General features: G+C 40.6%; 1 protein-coding gene across 1 annotated transcript; it reads right to left on the bottom strand.

The window, feature by feature from the left end:
* Positions 1-2,696: 2,696 nt before the first annotated feature.
* FAM174A (family with sequence similarity 174 member A) lies at positions 2,697-14,397 on the bottom strand. Its single transcript, XM_021543996.2, has 3 exons — positions 14,105-14,397; positions 8,755-8,889; positions 2,697-5,406 (listed from the first exon to the last, which is right to left on the bottom strand). The coding sequence occupies exons 1-3, from the start codon at positions 14,395-14,397 to the stop codon at positions 5,385-5,387; spliced, it is 450 nt and encodes a 149-aa protein (XP_021399671.1). The 3' UTR covers positions 2,697-5,384.
* Positions 14,398-14,840: the final 443 nt, after the last annotated feature.

The following is a 14,840-nucleotide window of genomic DNA, read 5'->3' as shown; positions in this document are numbered from 1 at the left end:
GACCAAGTTTTCTGAAGCTAATATGAATGTTTGTTTCTATTAAACAGAAGGAAGCTTAGGAAAGAAAACTGATAAACAAAGTGCCCATTACCTAGATTGATACAAACAGGTATCAAAAGGAACTCTGGCATAACTTTTGAATTCAGACTATGCCATACGTCCAACATGAATTCCACTGCATTCAACCTCATTCCCATCCCATCTGCCCTTTCACTGGTCAGCAGAGACATCAGCATCTCCCACTCTGCTGCCCCTCTTGCCTGCTGCCTTTTCTTCTCCAAGCTGAAGAAAGCTGCAGTTCCCTGTCCTTCTCATATTGTGGTGCTCAAAATAGAGCAGAGTGGGACAAATCCCTCCCTTGCCCAGATGCATCCCAGGACAGCTGATCCATCGGCTGCCAGGGTGCTGCTGAATCCTATTTAACTTCCCATTAACTCAAATCCCCAGATATTTTCTGGAGGGCTGGTCTTCAGCCTCCTGTCCCCCAGTTTGTATGTATTATTGTCTCATTTCAGTTGGAGAATCCAGCACTTGCTCTTTATTAAATTTCATACGTCTGGTGGTTATCCTGCTCCATAGTCTAATCAGATCTGTAAGTTCTCTCTGCCTCACTTGAGGGAGTTAGCAGCTCCTCCTAGATTAGCTGCGACAGCAAACTTACTTACTGTGCATTTGATTCATATGTCCACATCACTTAGGAAAACATTATATATTGCATTTTCTGCAAAGCATACTGCCATAAGCATTGAAAAGGGCTATGTAAAAACATAAGCTCATACTTCCTCAGCTGAAGAAAGCAGGAAATTACACACAAAAGATTTCATTATTTAAGAACCTTCTTTGTATCTTGTAGTAAAATCTTAAACTTATCCATACATCCTGATAATACCTTGAAAAAATCTTGTTTTATCATTTCTTAAAATAAAAATGTTTCAAGATGGAAGCTAGAGTGCAAGCCACTTGGAAATGATGAGTAATTGCGGACAAAGAAAAATCACACAAAAATCTCATCAGAGGACACCACTCCAGAGTGTTGGATCAATTCTGCAGAGGTTTAACAGTTAACAGTTTGGAATACCATCATCAGCAGTACCACGGAACAAGACACCTGCAGCAAACAGAAGTCTATTCTGAAACTGTGAAGCAGTCCAACCATGCTGGGTCTTTTGAGACTGAAGTTTTTCAGTTGGCTTACATATTAAAAGGATTGATCCTGGCTCTTACTGGTCAACACAAAAAATAAAAATGCTTTCTGCCTCTTCAGTCACACAGATTTCTTGTGCTTGGACTCATTCATGGTATCACAGGGTGCCTTCTCCATTGCACTGAACTAATATATTCAGACTTGATTGGGAACTACATATTGTACAAGCTGTGCCTCCAGTTACAGTAGTGAAGGAAAAAAGTCACAAAGCCCTAACAAACAGTAACAGATCTGTTGTGATAGTTTTAATGCTTTAAAATTTGTAAAAGTATCTTTAAACATTATTCTTTTTTCAATCTCACAAGATTTTTCTTCACATTCTATTTTCTGTCTTCAGAAATTCAAGTTATAGAAATCTCGCCTGTCTCCCAGTTTATTTTTCATTACACTTAGGGTATCACCTATCTTCAAGGGGTTTTACATCAGCAGATCAGCTCACATTCTTTACTGGCCTATTAATATTTTAATTCAAATAGGGAAAAATTTTCCATACACAGCTACTCAGATACACATTTAACAATTATTCGTCTTCATCTTTTTAATCTTGTTTTTTAAAGTGATAAAATAAGCTTGAAACAAACTTCAGTTCTGTTTATGCACAGGTCAGTTACTGGCCTCTGTGGTGGCATATTCTTTCCCAAATTTTTTAAAGTATGTTAGAACAGCTCCAAGAACAGCTTTCAGCAAGTAGTTGGAAATGGTACTGATGGTGTTGCACCTATCAACAGGGGCTGTACATAACTCACAGCTGCAATTTCCAGCTGTTAAGACCAAGACATACAAAACCATGACTATTTTCTAACTAGTGTCTGCAAATGCAATGAGAACCAATTCAGCTTCTTAAATTAGATACAAGCTAAGTAAGGCCAAGGAAGTTTTCTCTATCAACCACATGGTATTGAACATATCAGAAATCAAAACTGTTCCAAAACTTATTACCAGTTGTATGATTGCTTTACAGATGGTTTTCCTGTAAACAGAGCCTCATAATTTTGGAGGCATGAATGAAAGAAGCCTATATAAAATTTTTGAGAAAATTTGCTTGGAAACATAAACAATCTGTTCCATTTTGTTTTTTCTGCAGGAAAACATCAAGGTTTACCTGCAGCATATACAAGAGCTTAAAGATTGATTGCATTTCCAGTGATTTTAACTTGCTTAAATAGTTCAAGTATCTGTCCATAACAAGGATAACACCTCCAAAGGGTGGCTCAAAGCCTAGAAAGATTCTACAGGATTGAATTCTACGAAGTCAGGAAGAGCCTATACTTCTGAAATATTTCAATTATGCTTCTTTTAACACTGATGATACCCTTTATATATGGAAACAGCATAATTTGCCTTCTATCATTTACTGTTCTTTCACCTGCAGTCTACAACCCAGTTATTCTTTACTATGTCTCCAGATTCCTCAACTAAGCAGTTCCAAGAATTAGTGCTGTGTTTCCATTTCACTTTTATCTTTACATAAAATCAGAAGAAGTTAGGTACATCAGGAAGCAAAATAAAGACTTGCATTTATTGTAAATACTATCTATTTCCCAACTGTATGTGGCACATGGGCAGCTGTAGGTGAAAATTACCTTGGGAGGTTGATCTGACCACATCTGATCTGTTACTAGAGCAAGAAAGAAAGTTTCAATATAACAATATATTCTACTTTTATAACAATATATTCTACTTTACTTCAGCTGGTAGAAGAAAATCTACAGAAGACTCCCTCCCCACGCTATCACTGTAGAAATGACCTTAAAGAAAAGTACTCCAATTTTGTTCAAACACCAAGAGGATGAAGAATCAAGAAAAAATATTCCTATTTCTCTGTAGCCCATAACTTTGGTACTTTGAGGATACATAGTCACCCCCACCAATACTGCTGTAGCAAGCTTATGCCTTGAAATATACTCTGCTCTGGAGCAGCAGCATCTTGAGTCTGTGGTGTAGGTGTGAGGGTAGTTATCCAGGTTAATCTTCCCTTATCTCTGAATGCTAAATATAACAGGACTATCAGCAACACCACCCATTGTATGGTATCATTAGCACTTATAAAGGATCTTAACCCTTTGAGAACTGGTGGAGCAGACCCAAAAAGATGGTTAAAAGGTTGAGAGAAAGTTTGCCCAGGTGCTATTTCCTCACAGTAGGTACCGTTATTAAAGTAACCCCAAAAACATACAGTTAATGTGTGATAGCTATGAATCCATGTACCTGCCTTCCAGAGGAAATTAAAGATCCATGAATTCCTCACCCAATTAACCCAGAAGCCAAACTTGATAACAGACACCGTAGCCTTAGTTATAGGACCCATTTTTAGATAAGGGTCTGCAAATGGGAAAAGTATAGCTACGATCACATGCCACCCAAACCAAGGTAAACTAGACCACATGGTGATGCTGAAGATGTTTTTACACACAACAAAAAACCAAATTACTTAAGAACTGTTAATCCTTTTTCCCTCTCAATGCCCTCGAGCCTCACGTTGATGCGCCAAATTCTGTCTTGGTTCGACAAGACAGGAGTCTGTGAAAGAGGGCAAAGCCTCCTGTGCAATGGAGAACGGCAAACCCCCCTCCCTCTGAATTACCAGGATCTTTAAATTAAAAGGCTCTCAGGCAAAGATATGGGAATGGGAGTAACAATTCTTTACTAGGAGAAAACTAGACAACAATTTAAAAAGGCAAATGGAATCGGTACAAACAAAACCAGTGAAAAAAGTCCAGAACCTGAGGAGTCGGGGTGCCAGTATCAGTTCTGCTGGGACAATTGTTTCCCTTGCAGTAGTTGATGAATTGCAGCTGAAGTGGTGATCTTTAGAAGGGTATAGTTTTCCTCTGAAGATCTGGTGGCAGTGGGGCCGGTCTTCCTCTGTGCCGGGGTTGCCTCTGAGCTCCGCTGCCGTCGCCTCAGCGCGCGCCGGCTGCTTCGCTGCGAGTGCCGCCGAAGAGAGAGAGAGCTGCTTCTCTGGGAATCCCGCAAAGAGAGAGAGCGAGCTGCTTCTCTCGGAGTCCCGCCCAGAGAGCTGCCTCCTCTCCCCAAAAAAAAACTACCCCTTTAAACAACAATAGAGTGCTTGGCTTCCCCCCTCTGGGTGGGACCCCTCACGGTGTTACATTTACCAGCCCTGCATTGAATCAGTCAATGGTGTATAAACAAACCATTGCCTCTACGGGGCAAACCATTGTCTCTGAGAGAGATAACAAAAACCTGTCCAACCGGTTTGCCTTCAACAGATGGCAAATGGAATACAAGCTTATCTTACAACCCAGGACAACTAGCCAGAAACTAAACATAACTACTGTATGTCAACTACATAAATGAAAGAGCTACCACACATTTCAGTAACAGCTGCTTCTGATGTCAATGTTTCATTTTAGAATTACAGAATATTTAGAATTTTCACAGAGGCTTACCTCTACTTCACTACAGATCTGAATTCTGACATCACACAGCAACACTCTGAAGTCACTGAGCCATATCTGTTCCCACAAGTGGAAGAGAGACCTCACAAAAATTTAACTCAACAGTTGCAATCAGGAGTCTCAACAGGAAGATGTTGCAATACCAAGCTTTACATAATTATATTAATATCCCAAGTATCCTTAAAATATATAGCGCTGGAGTATCACACTAAGTGCTAGGAACACTGTAAACACATTTTATTTTTTTTCACTTTAGTTTTCATGAACAAAACATGTTAATTCAGTTTTTTAAATTCCCAACACAGAAGGCAGTGGTTTAGCTTTTTATTGGTAAACAATAAATCACCTCCTCAATTAAAATCATGTTCTAACAATTCTGGTAAGTCCACAGTGACTTTATTTACTTACAATTTAATATCAGAAGAAAAAATTAACATTCCAGGTTACTGTAGAAAAAAAGTGTATACCACACTTAATGGCATACAAGACTTGTAACAAGCAAAAAATACCCTGTTTTACAAGTAATCTCCTTTTCAAATAGGATTTTATCTTAGTGCATTTAGTACTCTCTCCCCATAGGCTATACATTGAGAATCTCTATATACAAAAAGATACAACAAATTGATACATTACTTATTGCAAGATATTAAGGATGCCACAAAATACACAAATTAAATTAGTTCCCCCCGACTTGCATACCCTCTTGCTTCTTATTTCTCTCATGAAGCAGTCTCCTTCTCTGGTTCTAAGATTAAGTTCTTTCATTGAAAGGCACGTACTTCTCTACAATAGAAGAAACAGATGCATTAATCTGAAATGCCCTGTTTCAAGGTGAATTTAGCCTACATTTTTCAAGATGACACATTATGAAAGAACCCAGAGAGACATGACATTTTATTATTATATTTGACTGGAAAAACAGATAGTTACCATATTACTGTGAAGCAAAGTACCATAAACCTGCATTCATTTAACCTTTCCAAATAGAGAGACAACTCATATACAAAAATAAAAAGGGATTTACCATGATGAATATATTTTTGAACTTTCAAGGCTCCTGAGTTCCTACTGAAACTCTGGCGGTCTTGGTAGCATTCGAGTTATGGAATACTATAAATAAATTGAGTAAATTTCTCTCCTTGTGCCTTGCAGCACTGAGCAAGTAGCTTCTGTGTGAAGTCACTCATTGAGGATTTTAAACTAGAAGTGTGACATAATTTTGAAAAACAAAGATGTGATAATAACTGTTCCTCAGTTAGCATGTATGTAAAGTTTTGCGAGTGACCAAAGACTAGAATTTTATGCTTGGGCAGTTAGAGTACACTTAAATTTTGTCTATGTTACAGCTGAGGGCACTGAGGACCTTTTTTCATGTAGCTCTGAAAGAAAATAGCAACCCTTGAAAGCACTAATGCATCTGGACACCAGTATACTAACACTATCATGATTTTTAGGATAGAAGTAAGTTTCTATGCCTAGTCCTGCAAAGGGTTGAATACAGTTAACAGCTAACCCAAAATAAGCCTATAGGGATTTCTAATATAGGCATACTATTCCGTAGAGTATCACCTTAAAAAAAGCTTGATATTTTCAAGGAATAAAAATGAAAGCATACTGGGTGCTACTGCAGTCTTTTAACATGTCACAAAGAAAATAGGAAAAAAGATGTATTTATATAGATATATAACAATACTTTTATATATATACCACAACTTAATTACTTTGAGGTCAATAACAAATATAAGTGAACATGGAGATAAGAATTTCCTGTAACTGCATTGTTTTTTAGTGCATTCTGTTGTAAGTTGTGGCAGAATGAAACTTAAGCACTGAATAAGCTCAATTGTTGAGTCTAAGTTAAGTAAAACTGCAACTGTTCTTTACTTAACAAAGCACTGAATTCAAAAAGCTTAGTTTACTAAAAGCCTCTCTTCCTTGCTCCGAGGTTCCAGGCCTGACTATATATTTAAGCTACCTCCAAAAAAACCTTATCAATCATACCTCTGAATTACTATAAGTGTCAGAACAAAGTGTAATGACATCTCCCAAAAGTATGTGAGCATCATTTTCATGATGCTGTCCTCAGCATCAAGCTGTCTTTGCTTATTCAGGCATTTTGTATTCCCTTTGGTGACTGTGCTTAAGCATGAAGACTGATTACTAAGCTTCAGTGCAGATGCAAACAAGTTGAAACAAGGGATAATAAATTAACTTTAAAAAGTTAATTCCCAATCAAGATTAAAAAAAAAAAAATTCAAGTACTCTAGTTTTTAAACTATCCTCCCAGCAATGATGTATCTTTGCAAAGTCTTAACACCATTTTACCAAGCTGCTCTACAGAGATTTGTGGAGTAAATTCACATTGTTCAGCACTGCTTTCATTCTACACATGAACACTATTTCAAGAAAAAGTAACTCTTAAAATTTTAAGAGCTTCTCCCCATAAAAGAGAACACAGGAAGATATCAATATACAAAACCAAAGAAAATTCACCATCTTCACTAAATCTAATTGAAGTCCCTGTTTTCCTGAGTTCCCAGTATCAAAACGAGGACTTGAATAATTTACGCACATACTTTCAGAGCACTGTGGAAACAACAGTTTAGATACTTCTACTGTGAAATACTTTAACAAATTTTTCTTCTCGCTCAAAATGAAATATTTAGGAAACAGGAAGGCAGAAAAATCAGAAATAGGCTCTCTGAAAGTTATAATTGTATAATACTGTTTGTTAATGATGACTACCTATATTATAATTTTACTTCCTACTAAAACACATACTTGATATTCCTGTAAATAAGCATTTTAAAAGAGTATCATGTTAATTTGTCATCAAATACCTCACTATCAACAAGTATGCTGAATTACAGCAAAAGCTAAAAGATTTAAGGAAGACATTGAGAGAATTCCTGGATATAATGTGACAATTACCTATTATATTTTACATATGTATGTGTATATTATATATATATATATATATATATGTAGATATATATGTGTACTGGAACCAGAATAACATGGGGTAATGGTAAATGTCACATAATCCTAAAATGCAGAGGAAGTTGAGATATTCTAGCTATTTTAGTTTTAGTGTATGGGGGAGAAAAAAATCAAGAGAGGCTTTGACTTACAAAAAAAATTAAATCAGAAAGATTCCCATTAGGGAGACAAAGTTAAAGCAGACTGACTATTTCTCTTCAAGTGCCAGAACTGCATCCAAAGTTCCTCCTTGTAAACTGTAGAACACCTGAGTTATTACTCCAATACTTTTAATTCACGACATCATGTATTGCATTTATCAAACTGTTTTGCTTGAGATTTGAATCTGATTTCACATTAACCAGTGTGAATCAATTACTTGCTGTGACTGTAAGAACTCATCTGATCTCTTCTGATACTTGACAGTAGTCAAGTAGCTCTAACTATGAACCATGACTATGATAATCCCATCAATTTTTTTTTTCACTCTATCTACATGTGCAATGTGATGGCATTACTCAGTAAGGAAGGAAAAAATTTAACTGTGAATAACATAAATTTAAATTTTAATTGATCATGTTTAAGGACACTAAAGAAACAGAACAAAAGTTCAAACAAAATTTGGTTTTGGAAGTTCAAACAAAGTACAACAAAATTTTCCTGTATCTACAAAGTTTCTGAGAATAGCTTAAGAATATTAATATTTCAGTGCAGCAATATCAAATGTAAAACCTGGTGCAGGATCATCATGCTGACTACTTTAGCAATAAGAAAGCAGAATGAAGCAAAGCTGCCTGAAGCAGAACTCATAGGTGAGAATACATAGGAAAAGCTGAAGAGCCTCCAAATTAGGAAAACAAAAGAGAAAGGTAAAAGCTAGCTGTTGACTTAACATTAACGTCAATGACACTGTATTTGTAACAAAAATATCCTACCTTCCTCTCCATTTCTCTGGAACTCACATGTTGAAGGCAAATGGTGTTTATCTTCTTGCCCACTAAATTCTTGCCCATTTAAAATTCAAGTGATCTTGACATCCCTTCTCCAACTATGCATATGAAACACAGTAGTGAGCTTTCTCAGAGAAACTGCTTATCACCCACACTCCTTCACTTCTACGGCTAGAAGTACATTCAGGTTCAAAATACAAACCTTCGAGGATGGCTGGCATCAAATAGTGTTGTATCATCATCATCATCATCTTGTTCTAAAGGGGTCAGCTCCATGTTTTCTATGTTTGTATCCAAAACTCCGTATCTTCGGGTTTTTCTATTTTGCCTTCTGAGCCTGAAAAATATTTTAAAACATTCAAGTAATGTAAATATTTTGCTACTTTCTGATCCAATAATGTAAAATACTGCTATATTGATACTTAGTGTAAATTTTCTAAAATCTATGATAAGTGTACACACTTAGCTCTATGAAATTCAGAGGTCAGACAATTCTAAGTGTCAACAGTTTACATGAAATGATTAAGGTCACTGTAGTTTTGTATAGGATTAATGTAGTGAACACAAAAATGGCAATTAGCATCTAAAGGTAAGAGCCACATTAAAAATATATGCAAAAGCATACTTCTAACGTACTTGTACTGAGAAAAAAATTGCCTTGCTGCATATTCTCTATGTGTCTTACGCATCTGAAAAGAATGGCAGATCAAATCAGGCAGAAACCAAACAAAGCTATAGCAAAACTATAACGTGTAACACAAGTCATGGCTGACACTAGAAATTTTTATTATAATTTGTGAAATCTTTTACAGATACCAAGTTTAAAAAATTGTCTATAATTACACTTTAGAATAAGACAGATCTTGTAGAGTCAATATCTTGTCTGCTTCACAAAGCACAGAAGGAAGAGGCATGTTTCAGGATGAAGGCACAGTACTTATCACAGATAAGCAGATTGTCTGCATCTGCTTTTCTCATTCTCCACAGCTTGGCTGCATGGGCCTTGGTCTCACGTGCATCATGTGCACACAATGAACCATGTGCACACGATGAACCATTCAGTTTGGTTTTCCAGAACTACTCCTTAACACATGGAACAAGCCTTGCTCAAGTTCCAGAACTCAGACCAGTAGCCACTCACCAAACACTGTGCAAAGGCATTTGTTTACAGAATGCCAACAGAGTCACTTTCAGTAACTGGCTAACAACTACATGAAAGCTACAGGACTTTAAAAAAAACTTCTGTCTAGGTACTTAGTGCTAAACGTAAAGAAGGTAACAGGTCTTTCATTTAGAAACTCCAGAATTTACAATCCCAATCTAAATGCCTACAAAACATGTTTACAACATTCAGGAACTTCAACACAGAGTATTTCTGAGCTAATATTAAAAAAAATTAATTAATATATTGCAATATTATAGCATTGCTATCATATTACTTATAATACATTATACTACTGTATACTGTGCATAGTGACTTCTCTGTCACACATTTAGGCACCACTTGAATATCTTGTAAGAGATTCCAAATACAATACTGAGATTGTCAGCTTCAATACCTGTCCTAAAACTCTAGTGTACTTACATAACCTGTTTAAATACCCTTCTTGAAAGAACACACAACAGCATTCAATCTTGGTTTATCTCTTCACTATACTCCAATGTATAAAATATATCTCCTTTTGGAACTGAGAAATAAATAGAACCTTGTAAGAATGGGAAAGAGACAAAGTACATTCCATTCTTCAAAGTTCTCCAATTTCTAATGTTATAATAAATAATCAACATGGTAATTTCCTCCACTCTCAATTATGACATGAAAATGCAGCAACTGTTATCCCAGGCACCTAAGTGCTTTAGACCAGAACAAATTACCCAGCTTTTTCATTAAAGCTAAGGCCAGTACCAAAACCAAAAATTTTACCTTTCAGTTCAAGACAAAGTCCCTTCCATGTTCTTAATTTATTTCATCTGTTCTTTATTCGTCAACATGGAAATAAGTTGTACACTTCAAAGCACCAAGTAGAATGAAATTCTAAAACTTTTTAAAGATTACAGTATAATGAAAGATAGGGCTTTTTTTTTTACATATTATGCCTTTTGGTTTTCACTAAAGTAGAAGCTAAGCAACTGGGACTAGGACAAGCATTGTGGATATCCTAGCAGATAAGAAACTACTTTAAACACATTTAAAAAAAGAAATTAAGAAGAGGCAGTACACGCTACTCATGTAGTCAATAGTTCAATCTCACTTTACATTTTACCTTTTTCCCTTAATGGGTAAAAATGGAAAGTGAGTAGCTACTGTGATTTGAAAGTAACCTAAGACAGTCGTAGCAAATGTCTAGATTGTAGAAAATGCAAATAAAACTTATCACAAAGCTGGCACAGATTTTAGATTCAAACAAATCCTGTTGAAAAAAGACACACTAATCACTTGTGACTCAAACTCTATCTAAGAAGTACTTAAAAAACTACAGCTACAGGAATACTGGAGATGCTTATGCAACATGCATGTATGACCACAGACACGACTCTAAAGCAGCGTCCTGAGTGTTAACAAAAATAACTTAAGATCTTTTACTCTTTGACTGACAACTGCTCAGTTGGAAGGGACCTACAACTACTATCAAGTCAACTGCCTGATCAATCCAAAATTTAAAGCATGGTACCATGGGTATTGTCCAAATGCCTCTTAAACACTGATCCCCTTTCTAAGAAGCCTGTTCCAGTCATTGACCACCCTACCAGTAGAAAAAATGCTTCCTAATGTTCAATTTATACCTCTCTTGGTGCAAATTTGAATCATTCCCATGCATCCTATAGCTGGATCTCTGCAAGAAGGGATAAGCATCTCCTTTCTCAGGGACCAATGGGACCTCAGGGAGCAATGAGATCACCCCTCAGGCAGTCCTCATCTTCTCCAAAGTAGACAAACTCAGTCCTCAGCCATTCCTCAAAGGACAGGCCTTCCAGCTCTTTCTCCAGCTTGGTTCTTCAGTCTGGTTGTATTCATGTGCCTTAGTACGCTTTTCACTGCACACAGTTACACGCAAGAAGGCCATGACAATGCTGAATACAGTTGGACAATCTCCTCTTTTGACTGTTTGGCTATCTGAGATGCACCCAAGGGTGCCCTCTTGGCTGCCAGGGCACATGTGGGCTCATACTGAGCTTGCTGTCAACCAGCACCCTGAGGTCTCTCTCTGCATGGCTGCTCTGCAGTCACTTCTCTCCCAGGTAAAACTAGTGTCCTGTTCCAGCTGCAGAGCCCCACATTTGTTCTTGTTGTATGTCCTGCCAGTGGTGATTGCCCAATGCGCCAATCTATCTAGATCCCTTGCAAGGCTCTTTGCACCTTGAGAGAGCCAACTGCACCTCCCAGTTTGGCGTCATCAGCAAAATTGCTAATGGCCCATTCAACTCCTGTCTCCAGATAAGATTATTGAGCAAAGCTGGCCCTTAGAATTGAACTCTGAGGAGCAACACTGGTGACTGGGCACCAGCCTGATGCAACTCTCCTTACTAAAACCCTATGAGCCCTGTCATTTAGCTGTCTCTTTTACCAGTGCACCACTCATTTGCTCACCCTACAGCTGCAGAGCTTGTCCAGGAGGCTACTGTGAAGAAAAGCATCAAAAGCCTTACTAAAATCCAGAAACACTACACTCACTTTTTTACCTTCATCCACTGGGCGGGCAACTTGTCAGAAAGTTTTAAAAAAATTTTCATGTCTTACAATAAGATATGTCTTAATGCCAAGGAAACCTAGCCAAAAAAATGGGTCATTTGCACTTAATTCTTATATTTAGTATATAACTGCAAGAACATTTCAGCTACAAGTTTGAATTCAAAAACATACACTTTATCTATTCCAAAATTCAGAAGCAAGATGCCACAGAATTGCAGAATAGTGTGAGGTATAAAGCTTCCATCTTACAGTAGCACCTAGAAGTTGTAATGCATTTGCACTCCAGTTGCAAATGCAGAACAGCATCCTACTAACAAAACCAGATTATGAAGTAATTACCATTCATCCAGAAAATAATGGTAATAGATGATTATTTTCTTCTCCAGCTCCTGCAATGACAGCTTTATTTATTTGGCCTTTCCACAGTACTACTCACATCTCCAAATCCAACAGGCTGATGTTACAAGACACACTAACACTGAGAAGTGCCCTCAAGGCTTCTCAAGAGTGATTTGAAAGATGAATGGAACAATCAAAGTATCCTAGTTTACTTGGACTGTATATCTTAGTACATGACAAACACAAAACAGTCCTTCAGCTGCCTTTCTAAACTAAATGATGCAGATATTAGACACAATAGGTGTATCTAAATTTAATGAAAAGTACATGGAGAACTTGCTCCATAATTGAGGTGTTTTATGCATAATCATACATTTGGGCCTTGCTCTGAAGAATTCGTTATTAAAGCATGAGAAAGAGAAGTAAAACTACCAGGACAAAAAAATACAGTGACAAACACTGTACTTAACTGCATAAGCAATCGATGAGAAACAGAAAGGCAGCTAAGTGGAAGCAAGCTTTTCAAGGGCCCTTTTCTTAAAAAGACACAAAATGGGTTAATTTTACTGTAAAAAAAAAACATAGAAGAAATATGTTTACTGCCAAAGTCGGGGAGGACAACTTGGGTAGTTTAGCGACATAGAAGTTTGCCAACTGGTCAAAAATCACTCTAAGAACACACAAAATAAATTTAGGTGGGCTGACGGATGCCAGCAGTGACAAATCCACCCGGAGGGCACAGGAGGGAGATGAGAAGAGGCCAGCACCGATGCGCGACTCTGGGTGACGCGAGCGGAGCGGACCGAGCTGCTCCGCGCCCGCACCGGGGGGCGGCACCGGGAGGCACCGGGAGGTACCGGGGGGCGGCACCGGGAGGCACCGGGAGGCACCGGGAGGCACCGGAAGGTACCGGGAAGCGGCACCGGGAGGCACCGGGAGGCACCGGGAGGCACCGGGAGGCACCGGGAGGCACCGGGAAGCGGCACCGGGAGGTACCGGGAGGCGGCACCGGGAGGCACCGGGAGGCACCGGGAGGTACCGGGAAGCGGCACCGGGAGGCACCGGGAGGCACCGGGAGGTACCGGGAGGCGGCACCGGGAGGTACCGGGAGGTACCGGGAGGCACCGGGAGGTACCGGGAGGCACCGGGGGGCGGCACCGGGGGGCGGCACCGGGAGGCACCGGGAGGTACCGGGAGGCACCGGGAAGCGGCACCGGGAGGCACCGGGAGGTACCGGGAGGCACCGGGAAGCGGCACCGGGAAGCGGCACCGGGAGGCGGCACCGGGAGGCGGCACCGGGAGGCGGCACCGGGAGGCGGCACCGGGAGGCGGCACCGGGAGGCGGCACCGGGAGGCACTGGGAGGTACCGGGAGGCACCGGGAGGCACCGGGAGGTACCGGGAAGCGGCACCGGGAGGTACCGGGAGGTACCGGGAGGCACCGGGAAGCGGCACCGGGAGGCACCGGGAGGGCCGAGAGCGCCAAGCCCCGCCGCGCCCGCACGCCCGCTCCCCGCCCTCACCGCACGGTCCGGATCACGAAGTAGACGATGAGGGCGGCGCTGGCCAGCACCAGCACGGACAGGGCGCGCTGGGTCATGGGCTGGCCCTGCTCGGGCGGCGCCGGCACCTCGGCCAGGCGGCTCCTGCCGCTGCTGCTTCGCGTGGCGGCCCCGCCGGCCGCCTCCGTTGGGCGCGGGGAAGCGGTGGCGGCGGCCCGCGGGGCCGCAGCCTCCCCGCAGCGGGCGGCTTCCAGCAGCACCAGCACCAGCAGCAGCGGCCCCACCGGGAGCCGCGGCAGCGCCGGCGGCCGCATCCCGCCCCGCTGCCGCCCGGCGCGGCCGCCGGAAGCCAAAGCCGCTCCGCCCCGCCCGCCGCGCCGCCTGCGAGGGCGCCGCGCTCGGCGAGCGGTCAGGAGCGCCTGGGCGCCAGCGAGCGCCACTTCGAATGAAGCAAACTTCGGCCGGGATAGTTTGGTTTTTTTGGTTTTTTTTTTGTTTTTTTTGTTTTTTTGTTTTTTTTTTTTTTTGTTGTTGTTGTTTGTTTTTTGTTTTTTTTTTAACCAGTCCTCTGTCTTAGCCTGATTCTATGTTCGAAAGGACAAAAAATTTATAACTGAAAGTTTTATAACTGAGTGTTAAGGAAACTTCCCAGTGTGACCAATTATGAGACTCCCTGGCAGCCACTTCCCAGTGGCAGAGCTGCCGCTGCTGGCACCGAAGCCGCTTCGCAGCGGCGGCTCCAGTGACCTGATGTGTC

This window comes from Lonchura striata, chromosome Z (genome assembly GCF_046129695.1).
Source record: "Lonchura striata isolate bLonStr1 chromosome Z, bLonStr1.mat, whole genome shotgun sequence".
Lineage (NCBI taxonomy): Eukaryota > Metazoa > Chordata > Aves > Passeriformes > Estrildidae > Lonchura > Lonchura striata.
The sequence above is the reverse complement of the archived record's forward strand: the minus strand, read 5'-3'. Positions and strand labels throughout refer to the sequence as shown.